The 15,632-nt window shown below is 42.2% G+C and overlaps 1 protein-coding gene across 1 annotated transcript in view; it reads right to left on the bottom strand.

Moving 5' to 3' along the window:
* slc5a9 (solute carrier family 5 member 9) overlaps positions 1-15,632 on the bottom strand; it is a 150,758-nt gene that overhangs the window by 17,168 nt on the left and 117,958 nt on the right. The window contains exon 11 of the mRNA XM_034180199.1: positions 7,566-7,734. Within this exon, the coding sequence (XP_034036090.1) occupies positions 7,566-7,734 (169 nt within the window). The remainder of the gene's footprint in view (positions 1-7,565; positions 7,735-15,632) is intronic.

The raw sequence follows: 15,632 nt of genomic DNA on the forward strand, positions 1-15,632 counted from the left end.
CCTGGTCTCCTCCCTCAGCCCCAACCAGTCCCAGCAGAAGACTGCCCCTCTCTGAGCCTGGTTCTGCTGGAGGTTTCTTCCTGTTAAAAGGGAGTTTTCCTTCCCACTGTAGCCAAGTGCTTGCTCACAGGGGGTCGTTTTGACCGTTGGGGTTTTACATAATTATTGTATGGCCTTGCCTTACAATATAAGCGCCTTGGGGCAACTGTTTGTTGTGATTTGGCGCTATATAAAAAATTGATTGATTGATTGATTGAACTGTGGAATGATTGTGCAGCACACATCATGAATCACTTTAAAAAAAAAACAAAAAACAAAAACTGGGTCTGAATTCATTTTGGATCTACTCTAATCCACACAGAGACAAAATTATAGATACAGGCTCAAATATATACATACATTCACATGAATTTTTACATAAGTGGTGCTGAAAGTTCTACTGTGTCTTTGAAGGCCCCATCATACTTAGCAAGAATGAACATGAATCAAGCTCACCCAGGTGGAATGTCATAAAATTTGTCATTTGTGTCACATCTGGGATGGAATAAGAATTACAGAAGACATTTTCCTGCACTTCAACCTGTCTGACTGATCTGTGCACACACCGTGTGCATTAAGCCTCTGAACACGGTACAAATGTAGGTGGAACACATGAGGATCACCCAGACAGCCATCAGAATGCAGTGAAAATATGACAAATACACTTACAAGCCATACGAGTGAGGTCCGATTGCAGGTGGAATAAATATAATCCAGCAGCACTCGAGGTGTGCGCATGGTGTGTTCAGGCACAGTCAGGACATTCGGGTAGGATCCGAAAAGGCGGATCATTTCGAACGGCCCCTCAAAACACAATCAGAATGCTTCGAATGATGTTTTCATGCTGTACAAATATTTGGATTGCAGTCAGACTGCACTCCGACCGCCACTTGATATTTTTTCACCTCGATTGCATCGCCACTGCTTTGCACATTTGCAAAACATTCGGGGCTGCTACATGAATCTGCCCGACTGTTTAGACTGCTCTCAGAATGCTGTCCCACATCCTCAAATGCACCTCAACACTTCCGGAATGTGGGCCGAACTTTCATTCAGTCTCATTCGGCCTCTAGTGTGAAGGGGGTATTAACATGACAAGGTCAAGGCCTATTAACTCCCCGTTTGTGAGCCTGATTACAACTGGTACGTTTTTTCCCCAGCACTCATTGGACTGACCAATACTCAGAACAATGGGAGAGTCCAAGGAACTCAGTGAAGATCGAAGAAGAAGAATTGTAGATTTACAAATGTTGGGAAGGTCTATTGTAGCCATTTCTACACAACTTCAGATTCCAAGATCATCTGTTCAAACAGCTATACATAATTTCAAGTTAGTCAGATGTATCACCACTTTTCCTGGTCTGGAAGAAGACCCAATCTGTCACCCTCAGATGAGAGAAAATTGGTTAGGAATTGTGGTACTGTGAATCGAGTTTTACATCATCATGAACTGAAACGGTCCTGACCAAGACAGAAGTCTCTGCACCAAAATCAACACATTGAAGCCAGAACAAAATTTGCAGTCATCCATATGGACAAGCCAAATGCCGTCTGGAGAAAAGTTTTAAGGTCAGACAAAGACTGGTCTATTTGATCACAATGACAAGAGTTGTGTTTGCAAAGGAAAGGTTTTCAAAACCAAGAACACTTGGGTACACCATGCCTGACAGTTGAGTCAGGCACGGTAGTGGTAGCATCATGCTCTGGGGCTGATTTTTTTTGTTGCCACTTTGTGCATCCACTTTGTGCATTGTACAAAATGGATGGAATAATGAAGGAGGACAACCTCCTAATCCTTCAACGTCACCTCAAATCAGCAGGCAGATGGTTGAAATGTGGCCACAACTGTGTGATCCAACAGACAGTGATCCCAAACACATCAAAACTGGTTGTGAGTTGGATAAAGCAGACTAACATTAAGCTTCTGGAATGGCCTTCCCAAAGCCCCAACCTCAACCCTATTGAAAATTTGGAGACTATAGTTAAAAGCCGGGTCCATGCCATGAAACCAACCAATTTAAATGAACTCTGCCAATTCTGCTGGTCAAACATCCAGCCAGAAGTATGCCAGAAGCTGTTGATGGCTACCAAAGGCATCTGGCTGAGGTAAAGCTTGGTAAGGGACATTTAACCAAATATTAGTGGTACTATATATATATATATATATATATATATATATATATATATATATATATATATATATATACACACACACACACTCAACAAAAATATAAACGCAACATTTTTGGTTTTGCTCCCATTTTGTATGAGATGAACTCAAAGATCTAAAACTTTTTCCACATACACAATATCACCATTTCCCTCAAATACTGTTCACAAACCAGTCTAAATCTGTGATAGTGAGCACTTCTTTACTGAGATAATCCATCCCACCTCACAGGTGTGCCATATCAAGATGCTGATTAGACACCATGATTAGTGCACAGGTGTGCCTTAGACTGCCCACTATAAAAGGCCACTCTGAAAGGTGCAGTTTTGTTTTATTGGGGGGGGATACCAGTCAGTATCTGGTGTGACCACCATTTGCCTCATGCAGTGCAACTCATCTCCTTCGCATAGAGTTGATCAGGTTGTCAATTGTGGCCTGTGGAATGTTGGTCCACTCCTCTTCAATGGCTGTGCGAAGTTGCTGGATATTGGCAGGAACTGGTACAGGCTGTCGTATACGCCGGTCCAGAGCATCCCAAACATGCTCAATGGGTGACATGTCCGGTGAGTATGCCGGCCATGCAAGAACTGGGACATTTTCAGCTTCCAAGAATTGTGTACAGATCCTTGCAACATGGGTCTGTGCATTATCCTGCTGCAACATGGAGGTGATGTTCTTGGATGTATGGCACAACAATGGGCCTCAGGATCTCGTCACGGTATCTCTGTGCATTCAAAATGCCATCAATAAAATGCACCTGTGTTCTTCGTCCATAACAGACGCCTGCCCATACCATAACCCCACCGCCACCATGGGCCACTCGATCCACAACATTGACATCAGAAAACCGCTCACCCACACGACGCCACACATGCTGTCTGCCATCTGCCCTGGACAGTGTGAACCGGGATTCATCCGTGAAGAGAACACCTCTCCAACGTGCCAAACGCCAGCGAATGTGAGCATTTGCCCACTCAAGTCGATTACGACGACGAACTGGAGTCAGGTCGAGACCCCGATGAGGACGATGAGCATGCAGATGAGCTTCCCTGAGACGGTTTCTGACAGTTTGTGCAGAAATTCTTTGGTTATGCAAACCGATTGTTTCAGCAGCTGTCCAAGTGGCTGATCTTGGAGGTGAACATGCTGGATGTGGAGGTCCTGGGCTGGTGTGGTTACACGTGGTCTGTGGTTGTGAGGCTGGTTGGATGTACTGCCAAATTCTCTGAAACACCTTTGGAGACGGCTTATGGTAGAGAAATGAACATTCAATACACAAGCAACAGCTCTGGTTGACATTCCTGCTGTCAGCATGCCAGCATGCTCCCTCAAATCTTGCGACATCTGTGGCATTGTGCTGTGTGATAAAACTGCACTTTCAGAGTGGCCTTTTATTGTGGGCAGTCTAAGGCACACCTGTGCACTAATCATGGTGTCTAATCAGCATCTTGATATAGCACACCTGTGAGGTGGGATGGATTATCTCAGCAAAGGAGAAGTGCTCACTATCACAGATTTCAACTGGTTTGTGAACAATATTTGAGGGAAATGGTGATATTGTGTATGTGGAAAAAGTTTTAGATCTTTGAGTTCATCTCATACAAAATGGGAGCAAAACCAAAAGTGTTGCGTTTATATTTTTGTTGAGTATATATATATATATATATATATATATATAGAGAGAGAGAGAGAGAGAGAGAGAGAGAGAGAGAGAGAGAGAGAGAGAGAGAGAGAGAGAGAGAGAGAGAGAGAGAGAGACCTTGTATATATAATTTTGACCCTGTGTGGGTTAGAAAGACCCAAAATAAATTTAAACTTGTGCACCCAGTTGTTGTCAGCTGGGATTGCCACATCAATCTTGGCCAGCACCTGCTTGCCTGTCTGCAATTTGAAGTCCCACAGGACCTTAGACCTGTTGTTTTTAATCACTTTCGACTGTGTCTCCCATCGTGACTTGGGGTCCTCTAACTCGTATGCGGCGCAGATGTTCCTGTACATGATTCCCGACACTTGGTTGTGCCTCTCAGTGTATGCTGTCCCATCTTGCATCCTGCTACCATGTGCTGGATTGTCTCTGGACCACATTTGCACAGCCTGTAACTTGGGTCCTGTCAGCTGTGGTGGACTCCTGCCTCTATTGATCTGGCACTGCCATGATCAGAGTCTCTGTACTGTCTTTTAGTCCAGCCTTCTCTAGCCACTGGTAGGGTGTCTTGATGTCAGCCACTTCCTCTATCTGGGGCCTCATCATGGTTCCTACTGACTTTTGGGGTTCTCAGGTACCTGTAACTATATGTCCACTGTTTTGCCTTCTGGCAACTCCACCCCTTCAGTCCAGATCAGCTTCCCTCTCTTTGCCACCATTCGGCCACACTTATCCAAACCAAATTACATCACAATATCCTCACTCTTGGCATACAGGTTGATGTCATCCCTGTACAGGAGGTGGCTGATGGGTACTCCACTCCTGAATCAATATCCATAGCTGCTTTATGTGATGAGTTTGCTGAGGGGGTTGAGGCCTATGCAGAACAGCAGTGGAGACAGTGCATCAACCTTGGTATATTCCGCACTTGATGGTGACTTGTGCGATTACCTTGGAATTGGCCTCCAGTGATGTTTTCCACAGTCCCAATGACTTCCTGATGAAGGTTATCAGTATGCTGTTAGCCTTAAATAGTGCCAAGCACTCCAGTATCCATGTGTGAGGCAGTGAGCCATAGGCCTTCCTGTACTCAATCCAGGCTGTCCTCAGGTTGGTTTGTCTGGCTTTAGAATCCTGGTTAGTCCATGAGCCAGTCATCAATTTTGACCTAATTGGTACCACTTAAAGGGAAGAAACAACACTTAGAATCCAGCCTCAGTGTACCATGACCTACACAAAAATGTATGATAGCCATCCCAGGGTGGAAGCTGTACCCAGGTAGGGGTCACTGAAGAATTACACAGAGGTCAAACTTTTAAAATGCTCCAATCATGTTGAAAACTATATCACATTACTTGTCTGATCATAACGATTCCAAAAAGGTATAGTTTGGACTATCTATGACGGAATGTTCTGGAGTTATGGGGTAAAGATGGCAAACGTGGTGACAAAGATCAGTTTCAGTTTGTACAGGGGTCAAAAGTTGAAGTTGCACCAATTTCAGTAAAAAATTATGCAAATTATTGGTTGAAATAAAAGGATTAATAAATTGAATAGTTTTGACTGTGTTGAATGTTTGGTCTCCAAAGTAAAGGTCAAACAAGGTCAACATCCATTGGATTCTATGACATGTGACATATGTTTCCCTGTAACATGAAAACTAAGAATGACAGATGGTGCAATCTATTCCTTATTAGAACCCTTTTAACCCAAATAATAATTTGCATCATTTTTTACTGAAATTGGAGCAAATTTAAATTTTGACCCCGTACAAACTGAACTTGACCTTTGTCACCATTTTTGCTGTTTTTACCCCATAACTCCAGAACATTCCATCATAGATAGTCCAAACTATACCTTTTTGGAATCATTATGATCAAACAAGCAATGTCATATAGTTTTCAACATGATTGGAGCATTTTTCAAGTTTGACCTCTGTGTAATTCTTCATTGACCCCTACCTGGCTACAGCTACCACCCTGGGATGGCTCTCATACATTTTTGTGTAGGCCATGATACACTGAGGCTGGATTATAAGTGTCGTTTCTTCCCCTTAAGGGATACTGAAACCTGCTTGGCCCATGGACTATGTGTAATGCTCGGTTAACCAGTAGCTGGTGCTTTGACCCTCTGGCATTGTTTCCAATGCCCTTCTGCGCTGTGCCCAATGTTGACTCGTGCCTACTCAACATGGTTGCAATGTTGCATGAGAAGAGCTTCCGTGTTGAGGAGAGGCAGGTAATTGGAGGGTGTTGCACTGTTGTGGGGGTCTTTCATGATCAGGATTATTCTGCCTTGTGTTAGCAAGCCTGGTGAGTACCTGCTGTTAGTAGCCCACCAATTTGTGCAGCCAAGCACTCATGGAGTGCTGTTAGTTTCTTCAGCCAGTTGGTGTAGATCATATCAGGCACCGGTGCTGTCCAGGTCTTCATCCCTGAGACTCGTTGGATGTCACCTTTCGTGATGTTGATTGGACCTTGTTCTCAGAGGTAGCTGTGGTGTGCTCTTAGGTCGACAAGCCACCTGGCATTGGTGTTGTGTGATGCCTCTTTCTCCCAGATGTTCTTCCAGTGTTGCTCAGTCTCAGCTATCTGTGGGTCTGTCATTATGCTACCATTTTCCTCCTTTCAGCTGGGAGTACACCCTTGATGTGTCATTGAAGAAGAGGCCATTTATTTTGGTCTCTGCTTCTCTGGTGTATCCCTTCAGCCTTTGTTTGACAGTTTTAAGGGCCTCAGTTATGGATATCTTGTACTTCTTATCTTTCCAGGACCTCTCTCTTATGATGCCCTTCTGTACCTCCGTTAGCCAGTTAACATCCTTTTAGGCTTCTCATTTTCTTCTCCATAGGGGGACTCTCTCTGCATGCATTCTTGATTGTATATCCAAGTGTTTCTTGTTGGGAAAGTGTAGTGACACGGACCCACAACAGGGGGCGTAAATGAACGGACAATGGAAGAAGTCAAATTATAACACTTTACTGGTGTGAATGTCACAACCAAACACAGCAGAATCAGAATGTGCAACAGTCAATTAACAAAAGGTGTCGTGTGGGCAGGCTCGACGATAGGAGACGCCTGTCTGGAAACGAACCGGAACCACACGACTTCCACCGCCACCTGAACCCGAGGAATACTGGAGCCGCCAAGTCCCGGAGTCCCCAGGTGGCCACCTTCCCGGCGTGTCGGATCTGGTACTGCTGGCAGAAAGCAAAGGACAGTCAAAGGGTGGGTGTGTGAACACCCAGTAACACTGGTGGGAATGTCACCTCCACCTCTCACACAGCGCGTTGCAGCGGTCCCAGCTGAAAAGGAGCGCCGTCTTGCACAGCCTCCTCAAAAACGACCGGTTCTCCTGCAAACACTCACAAGCAACAGATTTACAAAAGGCTGAGGATATTACCTCCAGATGAAGATGATATCTCGGCAGTTTGGTGGAGGTGTCTTCCTGCTGTTATACCAGATGTGCTGATTAGTGACAGCTGTCACGGATGATGGGTGACAGCTGTCACCACGGCTTGTTCCTGAGGCGGCAGCGCCCTCTCGTGCCTGAAGCCCGCACTTCAGGCAGGGCGCCTTCTGGTGGTGGGCCAGCAGTACCTCCTCTTCTGGCAGCCCACACAACAGTTTCTTGTATTACTGTTGCAGTGGCATGTATGCATATTGTGTTTTTACCTTACTGTACATGTGTGTGAGAGAGACAATGACCTACCTGTTCATTAGCACGTGGCCAGAAGATAGCCAAAAGGAACACAGCAGTAATGGGTGGAGCTAGAAAGCTGGTCACTGCTTGCATGTAGTCAAACAGTTTTCCACTGTTGGCTGATTGGATGATTGGAATCCACAAGAGACTAACACACCCCAAGACCACGATGAACACTCTAAACACACACACACACACACACACACACACACACACACACACACACACACACACACACACACACACACACACACACACACACACACACACACACACACACACACACACACACACACACACACACACACACACAGAAAATGAAGTAGAACAATAATGATTAACATACACTTATTTTTTGTACATTGTAATTGTTCAGAGCAGTACGTATGAGTAGCATTTAGCAGTAAAATGATACACATGTACACAAAGACAGGGGAAAAGCTGAAGACAAAGAATGCTGTGAATTTTGTATTATACCTGCACTACCAATGGATTTCACAGGTACAGTATTTTCTAGATATTAATTGTCTTTTCTAAAATGTGTCAGTTATTACTCAGATCTTTTTCAAAACATATGTTTGTTATTCATCTCGAATCATTTTTACTGATTGCTGTTGCTTATCTAACTCATAATGTTGTGGGCCCAGTTTTATGAACCGGTCTTTCATAGTCATGCAAAATTTAAATTTTTACATTCAGTCCTTCATGGTCAAAAGTAGGGAAGTACAATATAGGAAAAAATAGATATATATTAAGATGTTTTTGTCCATAGCGATATGTTTGTTTCCAGAAATATCTCCGTCCACATGAATCCACTGAAAAGGATGTAGTACATATGCCAGACCTGTATGTGGCACTGTAACACCTCCACAAAAAATGGAGAAGGTGCTGGGAGCATGCGCATAACTGGTGTAAAGAGCTAATCAGTGTAGCAGCGAAAGGACAGAATGTTTCAAAGCAGCAAATAAAGTCTTTTAATCTGATCTGCTTTGTACTTTAAGTTGGATTCATCATCACAGCCTGCGGGAAACTGTTCCACAAAAGACGCCCTTGTTTGGCAAGATGCCATTTGGAAATACATTAATTAATTCCTTAAGGAAATTCCTTGTCAATAAACAGCATTTTTAAAGAAATCCCTGTGTGTTATAATACGGTACTCCGGGTGCGTTTTTCAGCCTGAGGTGAAGAAAGCCACCGCTTTGTTCCACTAACAAGAAGAAACAGGACTTATTTTAAAAGTCCTTTCTATTATTTTAATAGCATCCAAGGGCTCCATTTATTCATGATCAGCATTCACCAGAGCCATCAGTCGTCTCTTCAGCTTTCTGCTCGCAATGAAAATAAATTCCATTCATGAGCCACCAAGACAAAATAAAAGTATGTTAAGTACTGTCTGTTCGCAACAGCATGGCATTAATTATGAGCAGCTGATGTTACAGAGATAGGGCTATGAGACACCAACCCAGGGTTTTTAGATTTATCCACTCTGGGACCCATTTTCAAAAAATAATTTTTGGCCAGGCAGAACAGTGCAGAACAGTGGCTTAGTGGTTAGCACTGTTGCCTTACAGTGAGAAGGTCATGGGTTTGATTCCCACCTGTGACCTTTCTGTCTGGAGTTTGCGTGTTCTCCCCATGTTTGTGTAGGTTCTCTCCGGGTGCTGTGGCTTCCTCCCACACCGAAAGACATGCGGGTTAGATGAACTGGGAACTTTAAATTGTTCGTAGGTGTGTGCGCATGTGTGAATGTGTATGTCTGTCTGTATGTGGCCCTGCGACAGACATCCTGTCAGGGCATCCTGTCCAGGGTGAACCCTGCCTCACGCTCCATAACTGCTGGGATAGGCTCCAGCCCCCCGCGACCTTTAATTGGACTAAGTGGTTGAAGATGAGTGAGTGAGTTTTTGGCCACCAAAAACAAGGCAAATTGTGAGGATGCCTCCTGCACATTTTTCCAGCTGAGAACGTGACTGATGTGCGCAGAAGGTGCACGTCAAGTACTTACATTACCAGGATCCTTTATTCAAGTAAATTCAATGTCTTCAACATCTTTTGTTGGTTAGTCATGAAAAACAAAAGCAGATTTTTACCCTTTTCGCATGGCAATGTAAACGTGCACGCTTAACTATGCCACATCACCAGTCCTGTGATGGAACAACTGCACACCTGCACATCACGGTGGCGATTCTCCAATGATATATCATGCAGCCCTAGTCCAATGCAAATTTTAATATGATTAATATTTCAATTTTATTTCAGATAATTTCATGTTTTTCTCTGAAAATGATGTAATCCCTGCTATTTTACATGTTGCAGGTTAGTTCATATTTATGTATTTATTACAATACATTTAGCTTATATAATGCATGATTACGTCATGGGTATACTGTTAGAGAAATTGTAAATATATGTTTAACCCTGACAGTACAAACAGAATTTGGATCGCCCACTGACTGGACATCTCAAGTGAGTTCTGGCAGTCCAGAAAAATCCTCTCTCGACCTCAGCGTGGCTTCCTGTCTATGGTTTGAAGCACCACAATCACTGCCATCTCGGCCTCAGATCAGAATTGACAGGCTGAAACCACCTCAGAAGGTTGGTCTAAATTTTAGACCACTGAAGTAGAGTTCGATGGGTCTAACCTGCCTAATCTGTCCCCATAGCACACCACCATTTATATTTGTTGACTAAAGTTTAAGTTCAAAGCCTTAGTTTCAGTCTATCTCTCTTCATAGGGGTTCAAAAAAACGGGTCCCTTATCCACAAAGCAGGCTCAGGCTAAAAGTAGCTCCTAGTGATGTTATTCTAAGAAAAATCTTAGAATTTCTCAAATTCTTAGACATTTCTTAGAATTTTCCCTTGGTAAGATGAAAGTTGTCCGCAAAGCACCTTAGGCCTTAAGAGAGCTTCTAAGGTGCCTAAGGTGGTAAGAGGAGGGAGGAGGACGTTTAAGAAGCCTAAGAGTTTCTTAAGCAGACAAGAAGACAGAGAGGAAGCAGAGATATTCTCCGTATGTAGGATGATAGTGAGTCAGTAACACGCTACCAGCTTGATCTATGTAATTATTTTATTAATTTACTGTCTTAATGTATTCATAAATTGTTTAGGTTCTTGTTATCATATTCAGACATTAATATGAGTGAAGCGCTGTGCAGCAGCGTGAAGCTCACTCATGGTACACTGTGGCCCAAACAGGAAGTGCCAAATTTTGAGTCAACAGTGAAACAGGAAATGTCAAATGTTGAACACTTCCTGGCATGGGTGGAGCTAGAACGGAGGCTAGGGTTGCACTGGACTCCCCTGAAATCTGATTGGACAAAGATGATTGACATGTCACGGCACCACACGTCTGGTTGAAAGAACTGCATTTTGAAATCAGTGTCACATTGACTGCTAGGTTCCTATTGTCCAGTAGTTGGTGCTATGTACCACAAAACGTCTTAATCCACCTTAGTAGAAGAAGAAAAATGTTTGCCTCAGATTTGAACTGAACACGTTGTTTGACCTATGGACTTCTAATGACACCAAACTTATAGTGGTGAGTAAATGACTGTATTTTATGTCAGAAACGAGGTCCAAGTTGTTAAAAGCAGCATTTCTCCTTTAATTTGGGTTGCCTTATATACACGTTTAAGCTAACAGACAGCAGCTGGTTCATGCTCTGTTGGCTTAATAGTGCAGCAGATAACTGAAACAATCCTTCAAATGGTGATACAAGCATCAAATTCAGCACAAATACAACTTAGAAACTACACTAAAAACAGACTGGCCACTTGAATTTTCAATAGGCGGCCAGGTAGGGGTCAATTGAAGAATTACACAGGGGTCAAAATTAAAAAATGCTCCAATCAAATTGAAAACTACACCACATTACTTGTTTGATCCTAAAGATTCCAAAAGGGTATAGTTTGGGCAATCTATGACTGAATGTTTTTTTTTTTTTTTTTTATCTTTTTATTGTTGTTGCCATGCAGTACACATAGTTATCTTAAAACTTTGCATACGATTACAATGGAATCAATGCATTTCCAAAACAGTCTTTCCTTTTTTTTGAACAATAACCAAAACATCAAGATTCATATTAACAAAAAAGTGTGTGTGTGTATATATACATGAGGTCTGTTAGAAAAGTATCGGACCTTTTTATTTTTTCAAAAACCTGATGGATTTGAATCATGTGTGCTTGCATGAGCAAACCTTGAACCTTTGTGCGCATGCGTGAACTTTTTCATGCATCATTTCCTGGTAAGCAGCCTTTGTGTGGGACGTGTGCAGTGCGCTCGGTGTTTTTTCATTCCAAGGAAAAAGAAGGAATGACTGGAGCAGCACGACTGCATCAAATTTTGCCAGAAACTTGGCGACAGCCAGGTGGAAACCATTCGGATTATTCAGACGGCTTTTGGTGACGATCCTATGGGCATCACACAGATTAAGGAGCGGTACAACCGGTTTAAAGACGGCTGTACAATGGTGGAGAGTGATCCACACTCCGGTTGGCCATCAACATGCTGAAATGACCAGATCATTTCCAAAGTGAATGCTGTGGTGATGCGGGACCGTCGTGTGACTGTCCGAGAAATTGCGAAAGAGGTGGACAACAGCACTTTTTTGGTACATTCCACTTTGACAGAAGATTTAACAATGAAAAGAGTGGCTGTGAAATTCATGCTGAAATTCGTGTTGAAGTCTCACAGGACATGCTGTGACATGCCCACCTCTTTCACAATTTCTAGGATAGTCACACGACTGAAAAGTCAACTAAAGCCGTCTGAATCATCCGAATGGTTTCCACCTAGCTGTTGCCCAGTTTCTGACAAAATTTGATGGGGCATTGCTCCAGTTGTTCCGTCTTTTTCCTTGGAATGAAAATCCGCCAAGCGAACGACACACACCTCACACAAAGGCTGCTTACCAGGAAATGATAAGACATGGCTGCAGAAGAAGAGGGTACGGCTACTGGACTGACGTGCCTGCAGTTCTGACTTGTCTCCAATTCTAATGTGTGGAGAATTTTAATAAAATATAAGAATGGATGAACAAATTAAATTAAGCTAATGCGTCCTAATCCTGGCTGAAGACAGACGCGGGCTGTGTGTGTAAGAAATATCTCTTTGCTTTTTCTGCCTCATCCACCGGCGCGGCTCCACCTGAAGCCCGAGGCGTCAGCGCAGTTCCACCGGCGCGGCTTTACCGAGGCCCGAGGCGTCAGCGCACATCCACCGGCGCGGCTCCACCTGAAGCCTGAGGCGTCAGCGCAGTTCCACCGGCGCGGCTCCACCTGAAGCCCGAGGCGTCAGCGCAGTTCCATCGGCGCGGCTTTACCAAGGCCCGAGGCCCGAGGCGCCAGCGCGGAGTTATCTGACCATGGGTCCGAAGAAGGCACTGACGGCGGAGGAGGGAGACGATATCAAGAAGTCCCTGGACTTTTTGTCTGAGGAAATCTCTGTGGTTAAAATGCAGCAGAAATCCATTATGGAGCTGGTGGAAGAAGTGAAGGCTCTCCGGATCCAGAATGCCGAGAAAGACCGGCGTCTGGTGTACCTGGAGAACCGTGTTGCGGAGTTGGAACAGTACACAAGGATGAACGACGTTATTATTACAGGAATTCATATTAAACCTCGATCCTACGCACGGGCGGTGTCAGAAGACAGCGGAGGGGAGGCCAACGAGCAGGAGGCCAGCTCAGTGGAACAACAGGTGGCTGACTTCCTGCAATCTAAAGGTATTCAAATGGACTGTAATAACATTGAAGCGTGCCACCCCCTGCCCAGGAGAGAGGATGGAGACAAGCGAGCTGTTATAATGAGGTTTGTCAACAGAAAACATAAAATGGCATTGTTAAAACAGGGACGGAAACTCAAAGGAACAAACGTATTCATCAATGAACATCTGACCAAAAGAAACGCAGACATCGCCAGGAAAGCTCGTTTCTTAAAAAAGCAGGGAAAAATTCAACAGACATGGACATCCAACTGCAAAACATTTATCAAATTGAATGGAACACCAGAACAAGCAAAGGTTATGGTAATCAGGAACATCGAGGATCTGGACAAATATGACCAATAAGGTATGAGGACACAAACACATCACAACACCATGACACAGACCAGAGGAACCTATTCATCTACATCTGGAGACAAGAAGGATATAACTCAAAGGATTGCTGATCATGGAAAAGTAGAACTGAGAACATTTAAATACACAGACCACAATGTACTGGACTTGGAGCACGATATAGACCCGGACAATAATTTCTTCTCAAATATCAATGACAGTTGTTGCTATTATACAGATGAACAGTTTAATCGGATCATTAGAACGGATAACAAATTATCAATAATCCATTTCAACAGCAGAAGTCTATATGCAAACTTTAACAACATTAAAGAATATTTAAGTCAGTTTAAAAAAATATTTAACATAATTGCTATATCAGAAACATGGATCAATGAAGAAAAAGGAATGGATTTTGAACTGGATGGATATGAATTTAATTGTGTAAACAGAAAGAATAAGAGTGGAGGAGGAGTGGCTGTGTATGTGGATAAGAACATGGATTATAAAATAGTAGACAATATGACAACTGTGATTGATAACTTATTAGAATGTATAACTATTGAAATATGTGAAGAAAAAAGCAAAAATGTATTAGTCAGCTGTATATATAGAGCACCAGGATCTAGTATTGAAACATTCACTGACTGTATGGGAAAAATGTTCTCAAAAACTAATCAAAAACTGTGTTCATTTGTGGTGACTTAAATATTGATCTGCTCAATCCAAATAAGCAGAAAATAACAGATGAATTTATCAGTATAATGTACAGTATAAGTTTATATCCAAAAATCACCAGGCCAAGCAGAATTACATCCCATAGTGCCACCTTAATTGATAATATATTCAGCAATGATATTGAGAATAACACTGTGAGTGGATTATTAATCAATGACATTAGTGATCATCTACCAGTTTTCATCGTTTATAATAGAAACCATTGGCGGAATCAGCCAGAGGAGAAAATAAAATACAGGCGAGTGCGGACAGAGGAAAACATGAACACACTAAAGAAGGATTTACAGGAGCAAAACTGGGAAAAGGTATACAGTGAAAGTGATGTTGATAGTGCATATGAAACTTTTTTACAAATATTTACATCATTATATGATAAAAATTGTCCAATTAAACAAGACTACAGAAAACAAAAAATGCAAGCTCGACCATGGATGACGAAAGGGTTACGAAATGCATGTAATAAGAAAAATACACTGTATAGAGAATTCATAAAACTAAAGACTAAAGAGGCAGAAAATAGATATAAGAAATACAAAAATAGATTAACTAATATTATACGGGTATGTAGGAAGGAATATTATAGTAACATATTATATAATAACAAAAACAATATTAAAGGAATATGGGATATATTAAATAGCATTATCAAAAATGGTAATAAAAAACAGAGTTACCCTCAGTATTTCATTGATAATAATGTCAAGAAGGAAAATAAGGATGAGGTAGTCAACGGTTTTAATAATTTTTTTGTAAATATTGGACCAAGCTTGGCAGAAAAAATTCCCGATTCCCAACCTGAGGATTGGGATAATAATCTCATAGAAAGAAATCCCTGTTCAATGTTCCTCACAGCAGTGGATGGAAATGAAATTATAGACATTGTGAATAATTGTAAATATAAAACATCTACCGATTTAAATGAAATTGATATGGTGGTGGTAAAACAGGTCATTGAATGGATTGTAGAACCATTAACATACATCTGTAACTTATCATTTCAAACCGGTAAATTTCCCAATCAAATGAAAATAGCTAAGGTTGTGCCGCTGTATAAGACTGGGGATAGACACCACTTCACAAATTATAGACCTGTTTCTTTGCTTCCACAATTTTCCAAATTATTAGAAAAGTTATTCAATAATAGATTAGACAAATTCATAAATAAACATAAATTACTTACTGATAGTCAATATGGATTCAGAGCACATAGTTCAACATCACTTGCATTAATAGAATCAGTTGAGGAGATTACAAACGCCATAGACCACAAATTACATTCAGTTG

This window comes from Thalassophryne amazonica, chromosome 10 (genome assembly GCF_902500255.1).
Source record: "Thalassophryne amazonica chromosome 10, fThaAma1.1, whole genome shotgun sequence".
Taxonomy (NCBI): Eukaryota; Metazoa; Chordata; class Actinopteri; order Batrachoidiformes; family Batrachoididae; genus Thalassophryne; species Thalassophryne amazonica.